Source organism: Terrapene carolina, unplaced genomic scaffold (assembly GCF_002925995.2).
Source record: "Terrapene carolina triunguis isolate 2854851 unplaced genomic scaffold, T_m_triunguis-2.0 Scaffold30, whole genome shotgun sequence".
Classification (NCBI taxonomy): domain Eukaryota; kingdom Metazoa; phylum Chordata; order Testudines; family Emydidae; genus Terrapene; species Terrapene triunguis.
This window is the reverse complement of record NW_020664381.1, coordinates 7259379-7285513: the sequence shown is the minus strand read 5'-3', so window position 1 is coordinate 7285513 and position 26135 is coordinate 7259379. Positions and strand designations below refer to the sequence as shown.

The 26135-nt window shown below is 41.5% G+C and overlaps 1 protein-coding gene across 5 annotated transcripts in view; it reads left to right on the top strand.

Moving 5' to 3' along the window:
- The window catches only part of LOC112104631 (sodium/myo-inositol cotransporter), a 51603-nt gene that overhangs the window by 16379 nt on the left and 9089 nt on the right, over positions 1–26135 (top strand). For 3 of the 5 annotated variants that reach the window (XM_024197059.3, XM_024197057.3, XM_024197058.3), the window contains one exon: positions 3728–6405. The exons of the other annotated variants lie outside the window; for them this stretch is intronic. In XM_024197059.3, the coding sequence (XP_024052827.1) occupies positions 4042–6183 (2142 nt within the window). In that variant the 5' untranslated portion in view covers positions 3728–4041 and the 3' untranslated portion in view covers positions 6184–6405. Of the gene's footprint in view, positions 1–3727; positions 6406–26135 lie in introns of those variants that run through there. 5 annotated transcript variants of the gene reach the window in all.

Here is a 26135-nt window from a genome sequence, read left to right as displayed (position 1 = left end):
TGTACTGTCTTGTTTAGGAATAAATTAAACCATGGAATAGACCAGTTAATCTGCAATGCCTTTTGGGGATGAGTGTAAATTTTAAATTCTTTCATGAAGAATTTAAAAACAGATCTGTGGTCTGAGATTCATGATCTTGATAAATTGATTGCGGTCGAGCGCTCAGTCTGTTTTGTATCACATGTAAATATTCTCGTGTAAAAACTGAGTATCTTCGTTGGTTCTGAAATATTTTATTTTTTTGTGCAGTGTTCGGCTTTATAAAATGGCCAGTTCATACAAATACACCTCTACTCTGATATAACACGAATTTGGATATAACGCGGTAAAGCAGCGCTCCGGGGCAGGGGGGGGGGCGGCACGGGGCTGCGCATTCCGATGGATCAAAGCAAGTTCGATATAACGCGGTTTCACCTATAACGCAGTAAGATGTGATTTTTTTTTTTTTTTTTTGGCTCCTGAGGACCGCGTTATATCGGGGTAGAGGTGTATGCAAAAATGGTTGACTGAAGTGGAACCTTTTTTCTTGTTAACACATCTGCGTTAATGAGAAGTGCACATTCTCATGGTGAACAAGCAGCATGGTTACCTGTAATAGTTTCCTGAAACAGCAAAAGAGTTTATATCTTTTTAATTATTTAAGGTACTCATCCATACTCTCAGCCTTAACTCCATCTTAACATAGTTTTAAATGGGAATCTTTTGTTTTTGTTTTTAAATTAATTTCACACATGAATGCTAAACAAGAAACCCAAAGAATGCTACCCTGTGATAGTTTGAGTTGTAGATATGTAATATGAACCTTTAAACCATTTTTGTTTTAAGGCCAGATTTGTTGTTATGCTCTGGCAGCTTTGTCATTTCAGAGCAGTCTAAAGCATCTGGAGCACATTGGCCAATTACATGATTTTTACAGCGACTCTGTATCCGTGAAGCAGCACAAAACATTCAGGGCATACTGGTGAATCTGGCCCATAATTTCCACAGAATGCAACTATAAAATTGTTTTTAGTGTAATGACAGTTGAGGCTAATGCAATGATAGTTGAAGGCCAAATAATCTTAGTGAGAACTCTTGACACGTACAGCTCCTTTGTGCCGTTGACTTTCTTCAGCCCACGGAATTGAAAGATCCAAATTAACTAGAGAGGGAAAGTGATTGACATCAAAGGTAACTAAATCAGATGGCCATACTTAAGAGTAACCTGAGCTGTATACATGGCCCTCTCTATTTTATAATAACTGGCTAAAACAGCAATTAATACACTTAATTGCAACCTAACTTCTTGTACGTATGCTAAATTTGAAGATCACAATGAATTTTTAATCCTAGGTAAAACTTGAATTCTTGTGGTGGTAAAATCATTTGGGACAAAACAGGTTTGAGTACTAAATTTCTTAGTTTACTTTTAACTCAGAATAGTCAACTCACTTGTAAATTCTCAGAAAACTCATTCTGTACTCAGTAAATGCTTTAAGTTTGGTAGGGAGGAAGGACTTGCTATTCTTCACAGGTTTGGACAGTAATTATTTAATGACTGTAGATGTTGAGATTCAAAAAGTTAGTTTTGTAACTGCTAAAACACAAATTGTGGACATCCCCTGTCAAAATATACAAAGTAAATATCCTTAAATCAAACTCTAACTTCTCAAGCAACATTTTCCTGACTTAACTGAAAGTTACAGATAAGCAATTAGTGATGGCAGTACTTAATTGGTTTGCATGTATGTAGTGAAATCGACATTTACAGGTAAATCTAATCCTTCCAATCTTAACAATAAACATAGGCTGAATCCCTGCATTAGGCACAAAACACATCCTTATCTTAACTGTAGAGTTGATTTTCATTAATGTATCTCCTTCCATGGCAGAAAGAATCGCCAGCGTTCAAAGGGTCAAAGTAGATCACAGGCCTACTGGCTTCTAGAAACAAAAGATCAGTTTAGGACAACCATATAGAACTATATTTCAGCTGTCTCTCTGTATATTAGCGTTGTCCAACATCTGTTTATTTTAAAGCATTTGTGATAGGGGTGCAAACACCAATGAGACAATATTTTTAGTCCAGATTGGTGTGACTTCTACAAGTGTCAACCACAACCTTGCATGGAGCTTCCTTTTCACAAAAACCTAAATCAAGAATGTTCATTTCTCCCTCTCCTATATAAAGTGAACGCTAGTAAAAGAGAACAGTTTCAGATTAATCACTAAAGGCTATGGAAACAATTTTGACTTGAAAATAGCTTTTATTTTTAGCTGTATTCCTATGGCCTCTGTGTCTTTATAAAACCACAATGTTAATTTAATTTTAAATAACTAAAAAGTGGTGATGGACAAAAATGAATTATGAAAATCAGTGCTGATTGGTAGAAGTCGTGAGGTGCTTTTGTCAAGCTCTGTGGAGCAGAAGGAGAGTTGATATACAAACATTTTTTTTTTTTTTTTTTTTTTTTTTTTTTTTTTTTTTATTTTTTTATTTTTTTTTTTTTTTTAAAAAAAAAAATTTTTTTTTTTTTTTTTTTTTAATTTGGAAAAAAAAAAACAAAAATTTTAATTTAATTAAAAAAAAAAAAAAGTGGTGGTGGAGAAGAGTAAATTGGAACTTCTCTGGCTGGTGGAAACCGTCAAATAGCAAATTCTGAAAATAAATTTGGCATATTTTGAGGTGATTTTCTGTAGTTGGGTTTTTTTAATTACCAAAACTATTAATGTAAACAAGATACATTTTTTTCCCTCCCACCCCCCTCAGACTGAAATCAACTCATTCCAATTAAAACACACACAATTACAAGAAGTAGTGTGCATTGAATCACAAAAACAACTAGAGGGTTACACACTTCATTGTGTTTGTAAGCTGAATTGGCAGGTGGAGGGCAGGGCAGGAACTTGGTCTCTATCCCTGAACTGGTAGGACTCTCTCCATTAACCCTGACCATGCTCTTTGCCCTGGTCACCTCTCCCCTGGTTTAGATGAAGTAAAACAGTTTTGACTAGGCCAGTGTTTCCCAAACTTGGGACGCTACTTGTGTAGGGAAAGCCCCTGGCAGGCCAGGCCAGTTTGTTTACCTGCCCCGTCTGCAGGTTCGGCCGATCGCGGCTCCCGCTGGCCATGGTTCGCTGCTCCAGGCCAATGGGAGCTGCTGGAAGCCGCGGCCAGTATGTCCCTCACACAGAATTGTGACATCACTTCAGGATCTGGCAAGCGAGAACCTGGGCTGTTTAGGGTGGAATCCTGGGGAAATTCAAAAAAAGACTATCCAAGCAAACTTTTTCATAATGTAAAATGTCTTTCTATGCTCATGCAAAAGTGGAAGGGCTTATTTTAATGTCTTTTAAAATAGACTTTAATCCTGTGAGGATTTGGGGAGCGTGCGGGGAGGGGGAATGGAAATCCCTAATAAGAATGCATTTTGTTGTGTTGGGGGTATTTGACTTTGTGTTTATCTTTTTTTTTTTTTTTTTTTTTTTGGTCATTTAATCTTTATGCTCTTGTATTTGCTGTATCCATTGAGACACATGTACCATGTCCAGATTTTCAGCTTAATTATAAAGGGCACTACTTAGTTTAAGTAATGAATTCTGTGTTCTGTCTTGCACAAATACAATTTAAAAGAGGAAAAGACTTGTGTTCAACCACTTGTTTTGATAGACTTCAAATCTTTCTCATAAATTTGAGTGAAATCCTTCTCTAATTCAACCTTTGTCTTTTGTCTTTGCTGCCTTGCAGGGTTGGTACAGTAGGCCTCACTAGACTTAGCTGCAGCTAAGAATTTCTCCTACATCAACAGAGTTAATGCTGATGCTCTTGTGGAAAGTCGATTAAAAGTGCGTGCTAAGTTCTCAAATTTCCATTTAAGAAGCGGAGAAAATAAATGTCTTCTCAAAGTGTACTACAACCACCACCATCAAGACAGCAAACCAAGGGACAAAGAATTTGATCTGCAGTATTGATAAATGTAAACTGGTTCACATATTACTCTAAAGACTTCTTGGGGGGTGAAAATTGGACATCGGCAGTCGCAAGTCATTTTGTTTATAAAAATGAGGGCTTCTTTGGAAACAGCAGACATTGCCATTGTGACACTGTACTTTGTGCTTGTACTGTGCATAGGCTTTTTTGCCATGTGGAAATACAATCGAAGCACCGTAAGTGGCTACTTCTTGGCAGGCCGTTCTATGACATGGGTAGCTATTGGTGCATCCTTATTTGTGAGCAATATTGGGAGCGAACATTTCATTGGGCTCGCAGGATCTGGAGCAGCAAGTGGATTTGCAGTAGGTGCGTGGGAGTTCAACGCTTTAATGCTTTTACAGCTTTTAGGATGGGTTTTCATCCCAGTCTACATACGGTCAGGAGTATATACCATGCCTGAATACTTGTCCAAACGTTTTGGAGGACACAGAATTCAAATATATTTTGCTGCGTTGTCTTTGATTCTTTATATCTTCACCAAACTTTCTGTTGACTTGTATTCAGGTGCACTCTTTATTCAAGAATCTTTAGGTTGGAACCTTTATTTGTCAGTTATCCTGCTTATTGGAATGACTGCTTTGTTGACTGTGACTGGAGGTCTCGTGGCTGTCATCTACACGGACACTCTTCAAGCTCTGCTTATGATTATTGGTGCCCTCACACTCATGATCATAAGTATGATGGAGGTTGGTGGGTTTGAAGAAGTTAAAAGAAGGTATATGTTGGCAACACCAAATATTACGTCAATCTTGTTGACCTACAATCTTTCCAATACCAACTCTTGTCATGTCCACCCAAAGCCTGATGCTCTTAAAATGTTACGTGAGCCAACTGACGAAGATGTTCCCTGGCCTGGATTTCTGTTCGGGCAGACCCCAGCTTCTGTATGGTACTGGTGTGCTGACCAAGTCATAGTTCAGAGGGTTTTAGCTGCAAAAAATATTGCTCATGCCAAAGGATCCACGCTAATGGCAGGTTTTTTAAAGCTGTTGCCTATGTTTATTATAGTTATCCCAGGGATGATTTCACGTATACTGTTTGCAGATGAGATTGCCTGCATCAATCCTGAACACTGCATGCAAGTCTGTGGAAGCAGAGCTGGATGCTCTAACATTGCCTATCCACGTTTGGTGATGAAACTTGTACCAGTTGGTCTGCGGGGACTCATGATGGCTGTCATGATTGCTGCACTAATGAGTGACTTGGACTCTATCTTTAACAGTGCCAGCACTATATTTACACTTGATGTCTACAAACTCATACGCAAGAGTGCCCCATCTAGAGAATTAATGATTGTAGGAAGAGTGTTTGTTGCTTTCATGGTAATTATAAGCATTGCTTGGGTTCCAATAATCGTGGAAATGCAAGGAGGCCAGATGTATCTCTATATACAAGAGGTAGCAGATTATTTGACTCCACCAGTGGCTGCGCTGTTTCTGTTGGGTATATTTTGGAAGCGTTGCAACGAACAAGGGGCATTCTATGGTGGAATGGTTGGGTTTGTTCTTGGATCTACAAGGCTGATATTGGCATTTATTTATCGTGTCCCTGAGTGTAACCAGCCTGATACTAGGCCAGGCTTCATCAAAAATATCCACTATATGTATATTGCTACTGCTCTGTTTTGGATCACTGGAATTGTGACTATTACAGTAAGCCTCTTTACACCACCACCAACAAAGGAACAGATTCGAACAACCACTTTCTGGTCTCTAAAAATCAGGCCTGTAAAAGAAAATGCTTCAAAAGGGGATCCATATAAGGTACAAGAAAAAACCATCTTGAAATGTAATGAAAATGCCAATCATATCCTGCCAAATGGCAAATCTGAAGAAAATATTAAAAATATTAAGCCTGAGGATATAAATCTTCTAGTTACTTGCAGAGAAGACAGCAACCCAGTGATTTCTGTAAGTCACTCTGAAGTTGAGACACCAGTTGATTGTTATTCCAATGGACAGGTGGCTCTCATGGGTGAGAAAAAGCGTGAGGAAGAGACTGATAATAGAGATAAACATTGGAAATTCATAGATTGGTTCTGTGGCTTTAGAAGTAGAAACATGAATGAAAGAGCCATCCAAGATACGGAGGAAGAGACTCTCTGTTTACAAATGTTGGAAGAGACTCCAAAAGTTAAACTGTTACTAAATATTGGACTGTTTTGTGTCTGTTCACTTGGAATATTCATGTTTGTCTATTTCTCTTTGTGAGTGGTGAAGCTTTAAGGGTATGGCTAAACATACAGAAGCTGAAACAAGTCTCTCTGGAGAATTTTTAAAAAATATACATAACTTGCATCTCAGGCATTGTTTACGCTATATTGTAAAATCAACTTGTCAGCCAATTTAAAGACCATTTGAGATGTGTATTATATTAACTCTGTTTAAATAAGGAAGAATGTGGTTTTTAGTGCAGTGCTGCAAGGTGTGTGTGTGTGTACACCAAAGAAAAAGAAGGTGGCTGTTTTTAAGGAAGAACATTAAGGTGCTCAGTCCAATATTAAAGTGGGGGGGAAAAATTAAGTGTAGAATTGGCATTATCAAGGCTGTCAATCTAAATTTAAAGATAAACTATATATGGGTATCCTCTGTATCATACTCGTACTAACTTGACCAACATGTTGCTGTTTAATTTTGCTTGCAGCTTTTCACTTTTTAAAAACTATGTATTAAAAAATGTGTGGTGCTTAAATCCCACAATTCATTTATAGTCAACAAAAAGACAGCATTTTGAATGCACTTAACTCCTCATGTATTATTTTGGAACATGCTGTCACTCTGCAGCCGCCTTCTACTCTTCTCCATAAGATTAGAAACCAAACATACTTAGTCACAGATTTGAACTTTTTTTCTTTCTTCTATCCAATTTAAACACTGGTATGGTGAAAGATTGATATTTATTTTTGAGGGATGGGTGCAAGCAAGCCTGAGATACTACACTCTGTTTAACTTTGTAAACTTTAGTTTATGATCCTACTGAGGGAGGGGGAAAAAGGGATGGATACTCTACGTGAATTTTCTAGTAAACGTTGACCAAAACAAATTCACTCCCACCCTATTCCAAATTTCTCTAACATTTTTGCTGTGTACATGAGTAGGGTTAGCTTCTCCTTAAGGAGCAAGCTCCAGATGCATGCTATCCCTTGGAAAAGAGATCTGCCCAAGAATGATCAAAGTGAAACTTGAATATGCTTCAGCTGGATTTAAAAAAATTAAATACCCCTGAAGGAAACATCTAGCAACCCTATCACCAAGCTAGATGCAATGCAGTCTGTTAAATGTTAACAAACGTGTACTATGGATATTTGTTTTAAATTGCTATTTTGGAAGAGGGAAGTGGAAGCAACAAATAACAAGAGTCTGTATTTAGCACAGTACTCTTGCTTTCTAACTTCATATGTTAGGAAAAGCATAGTATGAAGGATTCCCCATGGGGAAGTAAGTGAATGTAGTGGGCAGCTTAATTATCTTCAGCTGGGCTTTTTTTGATGCATATGTGGAAAAGCAAAACAACTTTTTGTGCTTTAGCAAAGCAACCTCAAATTACAGGAGTGCACAAAAGATGAGATTTTGATTGAAGTTTTTTCCCCTAGGGGCTGTTACTGGCAACTGTATTAAGGGTTTGCAGAATTGGACACAGTTTAATACCCAATTTAATTACCCTGAGTAGCCTGTTGATTTTAATGTAGTGTGCTACTTGGTGTGAGTAAAAATGGTAGGTTAATGGAATCTGGGTTGAATCTAATTATTGACTGTTGGAGGAAAAACATCTTGCTGCATAGAACTCCAGTGGGTCACTGAACAGCTCTTGGTAAACCAACAATAACTAGATTATCAGATGGAACTTGTAATTTACCGTACTCTTGAAATAGCAATTGAGAGTGGTAGGTCTGTGGATTTGAATAGATGCCAAGATGTTTCACAGCAACTACTGTTCGTTATCAGCTCTGTTTAGATCTTGCACTTGGAGGGTAGAACACTGTGGATCACAATAGAGAGATGAGCATATGAGCCATGTTTGAATAGTGTAGGTGACGGCCATTACCGTATGTGGCTGAGGCTTGGTTTTGGTAGTGTTGTGTCAATGTGTGTAAAAGTTGTTGTTTCAATGGCTTACTTCATACAGAAAAACATTCTTTTTTAAATGATAAATTCTTAGTACATGAAAGATTCTGTAAAAATGGAAACTCAAGTTCATAAGTTAGTTATTGGAGGTGTATTGGGGGTATACACGGTGTACAAAAATGAATAAAACTCTTTTTATATGCAGGGTAAACAGTAAAAAGTTTGGATGCGTTTGCCCTAAATCTAGATGGATACACTAGGAAGAGGAGGGGGATAAAGAACTCAGGGAGCCTCTACCCCTTTGTATAGGGACAGAGTGGCTATGGACCAAGAGCTTCTATTTGTGTTTTCAGGGCCTGGCTAAAATGCTCAGTTGGGCTCAGTGGCACACTTCGGGTATGTGGTCTGCCATCTTTGGGATGTTAACCGGCACTATCCCCTACTAACTCCGCATATATTTCCATCAACAACTGGCATTAGAGGGTTTGCTTACTGGCCCTTCTTGATCTAGTTTTAATGACTGTGTTACCACCTGCCTCTCACAGGTAGGCTGGCTCAGGGACCCTTCGCTTTACTGCCACTGCTTCAGTCCTCCTTACCCCTTCCCTAGAATGCCTCACACAGTAATAGGGCCTCCACCTAGATAAACAGCAGCCTGCCTAGTACAGTCTCTTCCCTTGTTCCTTTGCCCCAGATGAGTTCTTTTCTACCAAGCCCACTTTACATGTTTACTGCACAATGCCCAGTGCCATGTACACTCATACTTATGATCAGTGATAACATTTTAACCCTGTAACAACATGTAATATTCCGGAAGAATTATAACTGTATTAGGTTTATGCTTTTAAAGACCAGTAGTTTCAGTGTATTGGCATGTTTGATCATACTTTGAATACTAAAATACACAGTTTACTTAGCTCTATCTTTTAAATTTCAAATTTTTTCATACTAAAAGTCCACATTACACTAGTTCTAAAAGTTTATTTCCAATGGGGATCAATCTAGTCCTGTCACTATGTAGCTTCACAGAAGTAAGACAATCTATTGTTGGATTAATTATGGTAAAGTTTTGTTGTCATAGTTGGAAACTCAGTTGATAAAATGGCTGTATTCTCTCCGTGTCTTCATAACTGAGGCCTGATCAACGCTATAAACTTAGGTTGATGAAAGCCACCTTTTGTAGACTTAATAATACATGTGTCTACACTACAGTAGAACCTCAGAGTTATGAACTGACTGGTTAACCACATATCTCATTTGGAACCAGAAGTACACATTCAGGCAGCAGCAGAGACGTGGTAGGAGAGGGGGGAACCATCCAGTACAGTACTGTGTTAAACATAAACCACTAAAAAAAATAAAGGGAAAGTTTTTTTTAAAAACAAACAAAAAAAACCCCCACGTTGATGACAAGGTAAGGAAACTGTTTCTGTGCTTGTTTCATTTGAATTAAGATGGTTAAAAGCAGCATTTTTCTTCTGCATAGTAGAGTTTCAAAGCTGTATTAAGTCAATGTTCAGTTGTAAACTTTTGAAAGAACAACCATCACATTTTGTTCAGAGTTACAAACAACCTCCATTCCTGAGGTGTTCATAACTCTGAGGTTCTACTGTACCAGGTCCCTTCCACTGACTTAACTCGCCTGTAACGTCGACTTAATTCACCTTTGTGAGAGGTGTAGCACTTACATTGTTGTTGGTGGGTCAGAGAGGCAGTGTAAACACAGTGTTGTGTAAGTTGACTGAATTGGCCTCCAGGAGGAGTCCCACAGTTCTCCGCTATGATTACTCTGGAGATGGTTTGCAACTCTGCTGCTCAGCAGCCAGGTACACAGGAAACCGCCTCTCCCCTGTTAAAGACCCAGGAACTTTTGAATTCCCGTTTCCTGTTTGATCAAAGTGGAGAGCTCGCCAGCACAGCTGACCATGGAGAGTCAAAGCCCCAAACGCGCTCCAGCCTGAAGTAAGTACACAGGAGGTGGTGGATCTTACTGGTCTGCGAAGAAAAGAGTCGGTACAGGCACAGCTCTAATCCAGCTGAAGAAACGTAGACATCTACAAAAAGATTGCGTGGGACATGAGGGAGAAGGGCTACACGAGGGACATGTAGCAGTGCCACGTGAAAATCAAAGAACTTTGGCAGGCGTACCAGAAGACGGGAGATGAACAGTCATTCTGATTCTGCCCCACAGATATGCTGTTTCTACTATGAGCTGCATGCGATTCTCAGTGGCAACCCCACCACTACCCCCCTGCCATAGCTTGGATACCTCCCAGGAGTCTGAGTCCAGGGCCACCTCAGGCAAAAACAAGGAGGACATTCTGGATGATGATGAGGCAAATGGGAGGGAGGTGAGTGGGGGATCCATTCTCCTCAAGAGCCAGGAGCTGTTTTTAACCCCAGAGCAGTCCAGCTGGTTGCAGGACAGCATGGTTGCCAAGCGTGATGCCTCAGAAGGCATCTCTGGTGATTATATGCAATTCCAATCAAACTGTAGGGGTTACATGCTGTTATATTTTTTTTTTTGTTTTAATATGAAGAAAAAGTGAGGTGCAGTGAGTGTCTGCCTCCCGGCGGCTACTCCAGTTAGGGTGCCCCCCCCCCCCCCCGAAAAGACTGTTTATGTCCATAGGGATGGCCTGGGAATCCTCCATGGAGATCTCTAGGAAACTTTCATGGAGGTACTCTGCAATCCTTTGCAGAAGGCTTCTGCGGAGGACTACCTTATTTCTTCCTCCACGGTAGGACACTTTCCCATGCCACTCCAGTATCAACTGTGTTGGCATCATTGCGGCAGCAACATGCGGACCTGGTCTGTACCCAGATGTTTGCAGCATTTGTTCCTGTGCTGCCTCTGTTTCCCTCAGGAAACTGATATCGCATAGGGTCAACCTTGGGGTGGAAGTTTTTCATTACAAGTGCTCATACTGCAAACAATAGAGCATGTGATATTCTCTCCCCCTTCCTCCTCCCCCGTGGTGGTTTCTGGGTCCCTTGACCATTGTTTCCCGAACATGCTGGTGGTTTGGTTGGCAGGGATTGGTGTTGACCTCAATCTGCAAGCCCAAGGTGACTACTACCAGCAATGTTAAGGTAAGGGGGTGGGTGGGCTTCCTGTGTTCCCTTGTGGCTGCAACCCTCTTTCTTCTCCCCCTCCCCAAGCCGCTTTGGACAAAGACCACAATTTGGGAAGCTTAACGCTGGTCCTTGGTCTCAAAGCAATGTCTGTGTTCCTAATGCGAGGGGGCATTGTCCACCTACCCACCTGTGCTCCCAATAGGGGTTTCCCACAAGTTGCAGCACAAGGCCTGTTACCCAGGCTGCTGGGCCATACTCACCATGGCTGGAACAGCAAACTGGTTCATTGAACAGCCAGGGATTCTGATTATTTTCTGGCTTGCACTTCAGTGTAATAAGGGAAGTGATATTTAAATGGCAACCTTGCACTACACCCAGGGTATGCACTGACAATGGTTGCCTTGTGCTTTGCATGCCTTATAGTGGAAAGTTTGGCCTTCAGCATATCCTCCACGCTGGCGGAGAGGCTTTAGCAGATTAGAAGGTGGAAAAAAAATGCATGATGACATGTCCAACAAGATAATGAATGCCTCTGGGACAGCTGACACGGATCTAAGAGCCTGGAGGATTTCATTGTTTGAAAAACTGGACATAGATACAGACAGATGGAGAGCATACCAGGAGCATGAGTGTCCCATGCAGGATGAGATGCAGATTATGAAGGACCAATTGGACACATTGAGGCGTCTGAGCATCAAGAAAAACAACTTGCAGCTAGATTCCCTCTACAGCCCCTGTAGAATGGCCTGCAAGCATTGCCCTGTTCCCAATACTCCTTCCCAAATGTTCCAGGAAGTGGCAGGGGAAGGGGCAGTATCCCTTCCACTCAACACCGGGGAGGGTGCTAAAAACAAAAGGCAGTCATTCAAAGACCTTTAATGGGCAAGACTTCCATGTTTTCAGACACAAGCAGGCTTGGTTTCTCCCCTCCAATTTTATCACAGTTTGCCCAAGGTTAAATTATTTTCCTGGGGGTGGGGTGGGGGTGGGGGTGTGTGTGCGCGCAATAAAAGACAATGTTTAGAGAATTAAATACTTTTTTTTTTTAAATTTATTCCAAGCATGGGGACTTGGGGGAGGGGAGGTACAGGGGAACTGATGCAGTGGAGGGGATGGTGGAGGAAGGCACAATGCAGATAAGCGGTGCACATTACTGTAGCTCATTACTGAAACTCGTTTCCAAAGCCTCCCAGAGAAACAGAGCTCCTTGCTTGGCTCCTCTTCTTGCCCTGGTATCTGTCTGCTCAAAATTAGCTGCCAGCCCATCTGCCTCCACACCGCACCCCTGCAGAAACTTCTCTCCCTTTACCTCACAGATATTATGGGGCACACAGCAGGCACCGATAACAATGGGGATATTGTTTTCACTGAGGTCTAATCTAGTAAGCAAACTGTGCCAGTGACCCTTTAAATGTCCAAAGACACATTGCACCACCAGTCTGCACTTGCTCAGCCTATGGTTGAACCGCTCCTTCCTGCTGTCCAGGGAGCCGATGTATGGCTTCATGAGCCATGGGAGCAAGGGATAGGCTGGGTCTCCCAGGATCACGATTGGCATTTCAACATCACCAATGGCTATTTTGCAATCTGGAAAGCAAGTCCCTGCTTGCAGCTTTCTGAACAGACCTGTGTTCCTAAAGATGTCTCACGCACCTTTCCTGGCCATCCCACGTTGATGTCGGTGAAATGCCCCTGTGATCCACCAGCACTTGCAACACCATTGAGAAGTACCCCTTTCGGTTTATGTAGTCTTTGGCAAGGTGGTTTGTGCCAAGATTGGGATATGCGTTCTGTCTGTTGCGGCAAAACCATCCACTATGTCCTGCACGCTTCCCAGAGTCATTACCCTTCTTAGCAGAAGTCTATTAATGGCCCTGCAAACTTGGATCACAGCAGCTCCCACAGTTGATTTACGAACTCCAAATTGATTCCCTACTGACCAGTAGAAGTCTGGCTTTGCACGCTTCCACAGAGTGATCGCAACTCTTCTCCACTGTCAGAGCAGATCTTATTCTTGTGTTGCTGCACTTCAGGGCTGGTGAAAGCTCTGCACAAAGTTCCTGGAAAGTGGCCTTCTGCATTCAAAAGTTCTGCAGCCACTGCTTGTCATCCCATAGCTGCATAACAGTCCGGTCCCACCAGTCAGTGCTTGTTTCCTGGGACCAGAAACTGCACTCCACCGTGTGCAACTGCTGTGCAACTGCATTGTTTTGCTCTATGGCTTGCTTGAGTGATATCACAGTGTTCTGTGTGGTGGCTCCTGTCTTGGCTCTGGAAATACACCACATGCCTTATCCTGAAGTATGTAATGCTCACCACAAGAGTGCAGAGCTGAGCGGGGTCCGTGCTTCTCAAGCTATGGCATATGTGTGGCTAAGCCAGGCTTTCGGGGAAAAAAGGTGCAAGAAAGTATGGGTTGTTTGCTGTTGATCTCAGAGGAGGAAGGAACGGAGAGAGGAAACCATCGTGGGAGGTCAAAGCCATGTTCCTATTCCCTCCTGCGATGATGTTTTGTTCCCATGAGGTATTGCAAGTCCTTCCCAAACCCTGCTGCGGCTAGTTGAATTGGTGGTTAGCTACCCACAACGCATTGTTCTGTGCATCGATGCAAGCGCTGCTAGTGAGGACCCACTCCACCAACACAATGAGTGTGGGGATGTGGACACTCCCTACTGACTTAATTACTGTGGTGGCTGGATGTTGACTCTACACTTTTTTGTAGTGTAGATATGCCCTTACTTTTGGGTGGCTTTTTAAAAGAAACTACTGTCTTCATACTGGGCTTTTCTTAATAATAATAATTAATAATAATAATAAAAAAAAACCTTGTTTCCCCACTAACCTCTGCATGATTTCTTCATATTCAAGCAAGCTCAATTTCTGCATCTTAGCTGTCAGTGTAGAACTTGTTAATGTTCTTCTCTGCACATAATTTATTAAACATCCTCTAGCCTTACTTAATACATCTAATAGATAAAATACACCTACCAGTTGTTTTTTACATAGCTTGTTTGATCTGTAACTGAAAACACTAGTTCAGTCTTGGTGTCCTAGGAGTAAGAGAGGTAAAGTGTATGACCACACTAGCCCATGTGCAAGTGTCAGTATTACCAAGTTTTATATGGAAACTGAATCTTGCTGCTTTTCCTCTCCATTGTTCCTTATCTCTCTTCTTACTAACATTCCTTCCAGAATATATCTTTTAATACTTCTGTAATGTAAGAAAGTCAAATGGGATAGTTTTAACATGGGCATAGTCGGCTATGAAAATGCCAATTGTAGGTTAATGCAAGTCAGCTGTGAAGACTGTGTGTAATCTTTGAGATTTCATTTAAAAAAAAAAAATCTATACCATAGGGAGGGAATGTTTATCATCTTTAAAATATGCTTATTAGGTATATTTCTCTCCATTTTAAAGGGACTGTAAACTGGATAATCACCAGGCTCTTATATTGCAGTCTCCGTTATGGGGTGAAATATTGGCTCCAATGAAGTCAATGGCAAATGGGGCTAGAATTTCATTCATGAAGTCTAATGGCTGTTAATGAGTAGAGATGTTTTATTTTGTTTTTAAAATACTGATGGTATTAATGCTGTCTACTGTAGAATCATTCATATTAATACAACTGCACCCAAGAATATTTTCTGCATGATCTCAAACTTTTATGTTTATATTCTTATACTGAGAAGCTGTGCATAGCCTTCTGCTATGTAATGTCTCACAGTTGTATGAAAGAGGGTAACTTGACAAGGTTTTCTCTCTTCATTTTGATGTTTATCAGGATCGTTTTCATGCATAGAAAGCAAAATCCAATGCAATAATGCATAATCCTTGGAACGTTAAAACAGTGGCTCAGGATCTTTTAGCATTCAGGTAAAAGTGAAGACCTGTATTAATAATGAGTTTGCATTAAACTGCGGAACCACGGTAACAACTTTATTACATTCCTTTTGCTACTTTATGCACATACCATATTTGATGGGCAAGAACACTCTGACTTGGACCATGCCATGGACTACAGTGTGTAAGAAATTGCTTCAGCGTTTTTAGAGCGTAAACATGCCTCTACCAGTCTTGTGAGTAATGATCTAATCAAAAGAGATGTGAACCCAGATTAGATGTAATGTTGTTGGTTTACCATTAACTCTTGGGGCTTGCAAAACTGCAAACATAGGATATTCTATAACGGACTCTCTTGGGGGCCAATACCTGTTGCTTTGGACTTGGACCAATTGCCACAGAGATCCAGAAGGATTTTCCTACCCATCATGACATAACTGGTTATTTATTGCCTTGAACTTTTGAAACGTGGCACTTGATAATGCCTATTTTGCCACTTTTATAGCTTAATTTTAAATGACACCCTTTTGTTCACCTTAACTTATTTTTTCTTAATTTTCTCCCACTGATTTAGTAAAAGCTTCTTATTTTAAAAAGAGACCGCTTCTTGAAAGCTTTTTGTGCACGTCATTCTGGAAAACTTCCCCTCCGTTTTGGAGAACTTCTGTTGATGCCATTCTCTGCCAAAGTGTTTTTTTTTCCCCTTTAGCTTTCATTGATATCCAGAAGGAAATGTGATGGTTCAGTTTACCCTTTGTATGCTTTCCACCACTCTACTTCTCTTTTCTCTCCTCCCCTCCAGCCACCCATAAAGGCCAGGATGTGGGGAATAGCCATCACAGGACCTCTGCTTGAGCACCCAAAGTGAAAGATTCTTGCATGTCTAAAACATGCAGCTTTATTTTTTTTATTCTTATCCTAAGATAACAGAGTTGTTGGGGAAAATCTTTCGGAGAAAGGACTGTGTGGAAGAGGTTTGAAAAATCTTTGGAGTCATTAATCTCTAGCTTTCTTTGAGAGACACACTTTGGATTCGGTAGTGTATAATAAAGCAAAAATACTCATGTATTTATTCAGTAACTGTATGTTCTATGCCCTTAAACGTAATTGTTTTGAAATTAATACTAACCTTGTTACATGTGATGTTTTAAAGTGTAAAAACTTATGTGCACTGTTTTAAAGGTTTTTTGTTTTGTTTTGTTTTTTGTTTTAAGAAAATGTGTATAATTCAGTGGTTTAATGTGCTTTAATTAGGCTAGGATAAAGAGTAGTTGTAGAATATAAATAAATATATAACTAGGATCTCTGATTTTACTGGTGAAATCTCAAAATGCTCATGTTTGAAAAATGGTTTTGTTTTTTGTCTACAAAACACTTAGGGGTTTTTCTTTATGGTGTTGGTTTAAAAGGCATTTGCTTTATTTTAGTTCTGCTATCAAATACACTATGTAGTGACATCTTGTGACACTTTTTAAATAGATTATCAGCTTCACTGTATAAAGTCAGACACTCTGAGCAAAGATGGTGATGCTGTTATATGACAATTCTATGTCTACGAATACACGTTTTTAAATGAGGTGATTATTAAAAAAATAGTTGCTGTGCAAAATGTTAGTAGTCTTCTTCAAGAAGAAAGCAAATTCTTTAATATCACTACAGAAATCTTTTCATTTATCTTTTTTTAAAAGCAGTGTCAAAGTGATGCTGCTTTTACCTTGTATATTGATAGATCTTTTTTCTTAGATTTCTGTGAAATACTTTTGTTTTTGTTGCTGTTGTATTTTCTGCAGCTTTTATATAAAATACCAGTTAATGAACTGCCTTATTTTTAACTATTCAACTAAAGTACATTGCTGACCAAAACCAAACAATATTATATAGCATTTGAATTCTGCTTTTCCCCCAGCCCCAGACTGATATGGAATGAACCAAATGGACATGCAGATCAGGCAAATCTAGTTGGGTCCAGGTCTCTCTTTAGTCAAGTGTTTGTTTAAGGGTCTAGCAAGATCTTATTAGACAGAAGACTTTAAAAATTCTTGTAGTAGGAATATAGATTTAGCAGTGTTAATGAGATGAATATAGCTTAATTATACTTGTAAATTGTTAGTGTCCATATCTAGAAGTTCTTGTCATAGAAATGATGTATGATAAGGTAATTTTGGTCTAGTGACTAGAGTATTATATTGTTATAAAAACTTTGAAGTAAACCTGATGCAAAACTCCTAGTTCTCACTGCTGACCCTGTGTATACTGTTTGCATATTATCTTGCCTACTGCATTTGTCTTCAAACTAAAACTCTTTTTAGAGAGTATCTGGATAATTCAAACTGTTTCTTGCAGTTTACATTCCTTTACTGTGGCATTTTGTCTTGTTAAAAAGTATTCTGTAAAAAGTTTCAATAAAAATGGGAGGAAAAAACCCAAACCCATGTATTTCTGAAATTATTTGGGAGAAATTGTAGATAGTGTAAGCTGTCTTATGTTTTAACTTCATTGACTTTAGTTACTTGTAATAAATCTTGCAGTCCCTCACTCTTCATCCACCACTAAAATGCAGCCCTTTCTGGGGTGGAACTTAGTGACCATTTAAATACTAATCTAGGGTTACCATCCGTCCGGGTTTCCCCGGACATGTCCGGGTTTTTCAGTGTTAAATGGCTGTCCGGGGGGAGATTTCTAATCAAGAAGAAATGTCCGGGATTTCCCCCTTCCCCTCCTGCGGAGTGCGGCGCAGTTGATTGGACACCTGGCCTGATTGAAAGCCGCTCGCAGCCACTAGGGCCTCTAGCAGCCAGAGTCCCTCCCCCTCTACCTCCTCCTCCACAGAGCAGCCGGCAGTGTTTGAGTCCACGTGGAGCTTGCATTTCTCCCTCTGCCTGGTGAGCGGGGGGAGCAGGGCAGGCGGCAGGGGGTGTGTGTAGAGGCTGCAGGTGCAGGGCAGGCAGGGGGCGCAGTGTCTGCAGGGGCGGGGGGGCGCAGAGGCTGCAGGGGCAGGGCAGGCAGGGGGCGCAGAGGCTGCAGGGTGAGTGGGGAGCAGGGGGCACAGAGGCTGCAGGGGCGGGGGGCACAGAGGCTGCAGGGGCAGGGGGCGCAGAGGCTACAGGGCGAGTGGGGAGCAGGGGGCACAGAGGCTGCAGGGGCAGGGGGTGCAGAGGCTGCAGGGTGAGTGGGGAGCAGGGGGCACAGAGGCTGCAGGGGCGGGGGGATGCAGAGGCTGCAGGGTGAGTGGGGAGCAGGGGGCGCAGAGGCTGCAGGGGCGGGGGGCGAGTGGGGAGCAGGGAAGCACTTAGCAACCCCCAACCAAGATCAGAGCGGGAGGGAGGAGGGGGAATGCGGGTTGCTCAGAAGAGGGGGCAGAGTTGGGGCAGGGACTTTGGGGAAGGAGTTGGAATGGGGGCGGAGAAGGGGTGGGGTTGGGGCGAGGAAGGGGCGGAGTTGGGGCAGGGCCGGGGCCCGGACCGGGGCCCTGTGGAGTGTCCTCCTTTTTTTTAAATGTTTGAATATGGTAACCCTATACTAATCCACCCAAAGAAACTAAGAATATCCCAGTCTACTTAAAACTATAAGAGGAATTTAGGTAGGCAGAACATACTTGTAGAACTTGGCCAGAAAACAAGAGCTAATACACTTAGTGTGGCATGTGCCAAGAAAATAAAAAGCCATGGGGGCAGGGTTTGATTCTGCACTGCTACCTCCATAACTTGAAGTCCAGGGCACTGGCAGAAAGCTGCTTGCAAGGCAGCAAATCACTCCAATGAAGCTGCAGAATCTGTTACGTTGGTGTGCCCATAGCAGTGCAGCCCTAAATGAATAGTGCAGGCCCAGGAGGGGAGGTGGACAGAATGTGCACACCAGCTGCCAACTTGCCATATTTACCTCCATAAGTTCTTTTAGAAAAACTGTAGGGGAGGACAGTGGTGGCAAACTGTTTTAGCTTTTATTCTCTCGCTAGTGATGTGGCTGTTCTCTTAGCTTGCACAACATGTGCCTGAGAGAGTGAGCATCCCAGGATATTTTTCAGTTTCATCCAAAAAGCAGTGTCTTACTGAAATATTTCTTTGAGGCTGTTGTCTCTGCAGAATGATAGAAATGAGTGATACATTTGCATTATAACATAATCATGTTCATAATACTAAAAATGGACAGCAACCATTCTCGATACTAACCATAAACTAGTTTTTGTAAACTTTATTTTTGTTTTGGTACGTTGCCCCCAACCGGTGGAATGGAGGGGGAGCAATTAAATCTAGGGGTTCTCAAGGTTGAGAAGATGAAAATTGGGCTCAGTTTCACTTGTGCAATCTGGTGTTGCAAATGTAAGCCTGGTGTAACTACCCTCCAAGATGACTCCCTCCTATGTAGAGAAATCTTTCAGTGGCCCTAGAGCCACTATAATGGCTCTCATGGTACATTCTGGCCTCTATGTATGGGATATCCTTGGTGTCCCAGCATTCGACAGTTATAAAGGACACCTTGGGCTGTGGGCATTCTTGCATAATTCATTAGTCTGAAAGTTTATCTAATTGATGCTGGAGAATGGTCATGCCCCAGGAATGGGCGAGTTGTAAAGGTGATTCAAATAAGCTCATTCAGACCATGGAATCTAGTAATTATTAGATATTCGGAACCAGAGTGTGAGGCCCCTATCATAATTTTCTGCAGAATCAAGGTTTTAAAGTTTAACTTTCTGCCCTTTGTGGCTGTGAATATAAACCAATGCAGCCTCGTCTTCTGGAGGCCATGCGGTACCTGTGCCTCTGCGGCAGACCTAACCTAAGTAGCTTTAAGATGGAGCCTGATAAGTTTATGAAAGGCATTTTGTGATGGGGTTGCCGGCAGTAGCAGGGGACTGCATTCTGAGCCTTCCAGTCCTATGGTACTATCCTGCTCAGAGCTGTTCTAAATTGCGGAAGTGTGGAAACTGATTTGAAAATGCCTAGCATCTTGCAGATGCAACCAAAAGCAAATAATTTAAACTGAAAGAGTCAGGCTAGTTTTGAGCCGCAGCTGCTGCTTGACAAAGCTGTGAGCAGCAGCACAGGCAAGCCCCGGCAAAGGAGAGTGCAAAAGAATGGAGTGGTGAGGGGCAGTTACTACTTGGATCATAAATGAGGTTAGGATTAGGTCACTGAATCCATGACTTCAAGAGACCTCCCTGACATTTTCTGCTTCAGCCCCAGGGTGGCGGGGCTGGAGCTGCCAGCCAGGGGAGGGGGGCTCACAACTCCCAGACGCTGTGGGTGGTGGGGAGACCCCAGAGCTGCAGCAGTGGTGGGTGCTGGACCCCCCCTCCCGCCCCATTTTGTCACGGTTATCTTTAGTAAAAGTCAGGGACAGGTCATGGGCTTCCCTGAATTTTTATTTATTGCCTGTTACCTGTCCCTGACTTTTACTAAAGATAACTGTGACAAAATCTTAGCCTTAATCATAAGTTGTTGAGGCCAAGGACTAGTTTTCGTTGTGTGGTTTGTACACCGATTAGCACACTGGGGCTCTGATCTATGATCGGGGTTTCTAGCTGGCACTGTGATGTAAATAATACCACCACCCTCAACTGTGCAGCAGCACGAGGGGAAAGAAGATTGTGCTGCTCTATGCCAGTAGCCAGAGGGGCTGGAAGTGAGGTTAGGTTTTCATATTTATCAAACCTCTACTCGACAGAAGCGCTAAAAGAGAGGGCTTCCATGCTGAGCCTGGAAACAAATCCTAATCTAAGCAACTCCAGCACCCTCTCCTTTTCCAGCAACTGGTGTGAGGGGGGAGCTGATTGGCTTCTCCCTGTTCCTCAACAGCAGCAGTCAGTTTTGTCTTCTGGCCATCAGGTGTCTTGAGTCTAGGCTTGGAAGAATTAAATATCTATTGGTGTCGGTAATAATTTACTAATAAGTAAAGTAAGAAAAATGTTGGCTTGAGAACTTGTTAATTTGATTTAAAGATACAGTGTTTACTTTGTATGTTTTTGACATGTGGCGTTGACAACTTGTTTTTAACCGTTACAAAGCAATAACTTTTTTAAATCTCCATGCTTGTCATTAAATTGACCTCTCCTGCTCGTAATTTCCCATAACTGTGGAGAATTTAAATTAAAATAAATGCTTAAAATTGGTGTAATCTTTCCATTATAAAAATCAAATTCTGCCAAGCCTACTTAGGTCACTCAAATCAGTGTCTGAATGGGTAGGTGAATAGGGACGAGAGGGTGGCGGATGAGAAAATAATTTAAAGTAGGTGAGAGAGAACATGGGGGATGGGGAGAGAAGGGGGAAGGGAGCAGCATAGTGAAATAATTACAGTTTAGTGCATGGGAGGGTGACACGGAGAGAATGGACACGGACATTGAAATCTGAGACATCAGAGGTAGAGCAGGAAGGCACCTCAAGAAATAGCCTATAGGAGAGTGCTGTCCCTATATAAAAAAATTGAAAATTGTATATTTGTAAACAATCTTAATACTGATAGACTTCACCTCTATCAAGGTGAAGGTTTCAGGAGAGTGTTGTTTGACCGATAGCCTAGCTCCAAAACAGGAAGGGTACTGTGAATTTGTCATGAGTCAAGCAAATTTTATATTGGAATTGGAAAAGATTCAGAAAAGGGCAACAAAAATGATTAGGGGTATAGAACGGCTTCCAAATGAGGAGAGATTAATAAGATTGGGACTTTTCAGCTTGGAAAAGAGATGACTAAAGGGGGATATGATAGAGGTCTATAAAAACATGACTGGTGTGGAGAAAGTATATAAGGAAGTGTTATTTACTCCTTCTCATAACATAAGAACTAGGGGTCACCAAATGAAATTAAAACAAACAAAAGGAAGTATTTCTTCACACAGCACAGTCAACCTGTGGAACACTTTTTGCCAGAGGATGTTGTAAAGGCCAAGATTATAACAGGATTAAAAAAGAACTAGATAAATTCATAGAGGATAGGTTCATCAATGGCTATTGGCTAGGATGGTCAGGGATGGTGTCCCTAGCTTCTGTTTGCCAGAAGCTGGGAATGGGCGATGAGGATGGTCACTTGATGATTACCTGCCTGTTCATTCCCTCTGGAGCACCTGGCATTGCCACTATCGGAAAACAGGATACTGGGCTAGATGGAACTTTGGTCTGACTCAGTATGGCCGTTCTTATGTTATGTTACATTTATTTTTAACTTTGTTGCTGGGTGAGCAGTTGGTGAACAATTGGATCTTCTAAATCAGCTATTTGTGTAGGATTTTTTAAAAATATTGAACTGCCAGCAAATTGGTAACCTAATGTCATCTTAAGAACTTTTACTGAGATAATACTGTGGAGGCTTCCTCAAATAGGATTTGTATCTGGATTTTTGTTTTGGGGGCTCATAGACTTTGTCTCTGTGGTATACAACACCCTGAATAATTTCAAAATTATTGGTTTAAATGGGATGTCTCTGGATTTGATTTGGCTAACAATGACCTAAATTAATTCTGATTGGACTAGGTTGCATGGCTTCGAGGTAGACATAGAATCAGATTTGTCCAAAAGCCTTGGAGGAAGATGCTGAGTGAGAGAAGTTTGCAAACTATAAGAATCTAGGGTAAAGCTGAGAATTCCAGCCTTTTGGGTCACCAAGCCAACCACAGAAAGGACTGACCTTGCAGAACCAAGGTTGATCATCTCAGGGAGAGGAGGTCATAACATCAACTGATTTAGTCTACGTGAGCCTCTGACCAGTATTTTCCTGCCCTTGAAGAATGCTACTCACTAGTGGGCTATGTGCCGATAACATCCCCATCTGGCTCCTTGGCTGCAATTTACGCTCCTGTGCTAGGAGAGTCCAGAAGACTGAAAGCTGAAGAGTTTAGGAAACCCTTGTCATGTTGTTCTTACTTTTTTCCATTTTTGTCATTTGCTTTTATTAATTGGGAGACATCTCAGCCTTTTAAATCTTTTAGTTTTAGGATGTCCGTGTGTGGCACTGGACATGCACTTGTGTATGAGTGCTTATAATCCATATGGGAAAGGTGCCAGAACAAAAATTTCTTCAGGTGTTAAATAGCCCTAAAATTAATTTGTCTTTAAAGATATTTATTAAAATGTTTTGTGTCCTGTATTTAAATGTGCAGAGATGAGAGAGCTGTCACTGGTAGTTTCTGGTAAGCAAGTTTTGTCTAACGTATCAAAAGTGTTTTGTTAAACTCTGTATTGTAATATCTTGGGAGAAGATGAAAGGGTTAGCTACCACATCATAATAAAATGTTAGGAAGGAAGCTTAATTGGCTCTGAGGTTGTGGTTCAGACATTCTTATTTTGTTTCACTATTGAGCTCTTAACCAGCTCAACTCAGACTTGGTTACAGTTGATAACATTTCTTAGTTGTGGTTGATATAACCAAACAACCAGCTACCTTCTTAAAATCTTCCTTGGACGTTATAAGGATTTATTATCTCTACAACTAATTTGTTTTAACTTAATCCAATGTTGAGACAGTTTTGTTGATTTAACTATTTGATATTGATTTAGTAATAGTATTGCTTTATTTTTAGTTTTCATTAATGATAACTTAGCTTTAGTGATAAATTTCCTTGATTCTATTTTAAAATGTTTTGTTAAAACTTGTTTTTAAAAAAAACAACCGAGTCTGCATTTTCTCTCAAAGTAATGTGGGTCCTGAATACTTGAGCAACTGGGTGTATATTAATTGGTCAACCTAAAATAGCTTCACCTCCCTCTCTTCCTCCCCCCCCCCCCATTAGTCTTTGGTTACCTATCCCACTCCCAAAAATAATAGAGGGTATAGAGTGAACCCAGGAGGGGAAAGGGAGTAACAAAAGCAAGAGAATGCAGTTCCTTCTGAAATGTACTGACTGTATGTTTGCGATTTAAAACATACCTGCTTTGATTCTCTTAAATTGCCCAGGGTGTGATGGCATCAGTGGCATTTTTCACCCCGGTGAGTAGCCTTATGGCCTGGTTTTCAGATATTGGCTGAATACCCAATGCCTATTGAAGTCAATAGGAGTCTCATGTGCTTGGCACCAGTGAAAATCAGGCCAAAAGGTCTCTGACAATTTGGTTTTTAGGTAACATTTTAACCCTATGAAAGAGATGGAATGGTTGCCTTAAGTAGATATATTTGAACTCTTTGTAATCACATTTTTGTATTTAGGCTTTTTCCTTAAATTCTCCCCCCATTCCGCCCCCTTCAAAGTTGCTGTGAATACTGCTGCTATTCTAGGAGTACTCAAGGCACAGGTAGAGTTTAATCCTTTGGCACTATGACAGTGCTATAGATGCATCTTTTATGGATGTGTAAGCATGATTCCGAAACTTCTACAATCCCTAGTTCCAGCTGATCAACAGTCCCCATGTTCTATCATAGCATGCTCTGCACTATCCACTGAACTATTGGGTTAACCTGTGTAAGAAAATACCTCAATAAGGTGATTAGGCTTTAAATGCAACAACATTGCTTTAATTGAAGCTAGTACTGGCGTTCTCTAGAACCTGTATAGCCATTCAGGCTACTCAGTTTAAACTAAATGAATCACTAGTTCATGTTTGTTCAGTATCTTAAATAGAACACTGTCCATCCATGAACCAAACATACACTGGGGAGAGAATTGATATGTGAACTTAATTTAGAGGTCTGCTCATGAATGTCTTACTAATTCAGATAGATAGTCTTCAAGGGGTAGCCTTGCCTGCATAAGGTATGTAAAAATGAGCCAGTTTGTAGTAGAGTATCACGCCATGCGGGCAAATTGGGCAGAGGAATGTGTGTCTTCTCCCAGTTCACGCATTGCACTGGGGCTAATGTGTCTGGACACTTAGGGCACGTCTTCACTACCCGCCGATCCGGCGGGTAGCAATCGGTCTATCGGGGATCGATTTACCGCGTCTAGTGAAGACGCGATAAAATCGATCCCTGATGGCTCTACCGTCGACTCCGGAAATCCACCGTGGCAAGAGGCGGTAGCGGAGTCGACGGCGGCGCGGCAGCCAGGTAAGTCGACCTAAAATACGCCACTTCAGCTACGCTATTCACGTAGCTGAAGTTGCGTATCTTAGGTCGACCCCCCGCTGTAGTGTAGACCTAGCCTTAAAGTGAGGCAGCAGTGCCCATGCTCAGAGGCAGAAATGTTTGCACCTAGGGAACGTATATTGCAAAAACTTAGGTGCCTAAATAAACTTCCCCCTACAGGTTTTAGTGGCAAGTGAGTGGGGGTTTTGTGAATTCCCAGTGATGTGTAAATCGGGGACACTGCCACTAAGCCCTTTTATGAATCTAGCCCTAAATCCTATAACAGTCACAGGGTGTATGTTTCTAGCTCATTAGTACTGGCATATCAAATTATGGTAGTGAAGTTGTTCCATAATTAAAATTTCACCATTGTTCCCTGTAACAGGGTTCATGACCTGCCCCCCTTCCTGCGGCCCGCTTGCCCTCCCCAATAAGGCTTGGAGAGGCTTCAGGGTTGTGCAACACCCGTGTCTTTACTTACTTATCGCTGTCCCACCACCGGGGTCCATCTATATACAAGCTTTACAGGCTTGGTTACCACCCTTACAGGCAGAGTCAACCTTCAGCTAGCTCCCTCCCTGCCTGACTTCTCCCTTTCCTGTAACCTTCCTTCTTGCTCCCTCCCAGTCTGGCTTGTCAGGCCAGCAGGTGTTGCCAATCCCCAGGCCAGCATCAGGCCTTTTCCATCAGCCCCAGTCTGCTTCCCTTGATTGGAGCTGACTGGGCAGGGGCTAATTAGGTGCTTCTGCACCAGCACCCTGCTACATTCCCTTGCAACTTGCTTCTAATTTTTGCATTATTTGACAGCACCCATCTAGACCTCCTTTGAAGTGTAAACCCACAAAAACTTTTGGCCAGTATTTCACAACTTAAAGAAAATGTGGTTTCCCACCGCCAGCATCATATTTAAACAACTTGAGACCTGTAATGCTATTTATGGTGGAAACTTTGTTTATAATTTAATCAAGAATGCCCATTGAATTTAAATGTCTTGTATTAATTGCATCATTAGCTGAAAGAAACTCGGATGCAATCCTCACCCTAAAACTAAGGCCTGATCTACATTGATGTAAGGCAGCTTATGTCCATCTAACTCTGTAAGTGTCTACGATACAATGTTGCTCCCACTGATGTAAGTCGCCCACTACACTGACCTAATACTTCACCTCTGCAAGAGGCTTAGTGCTTA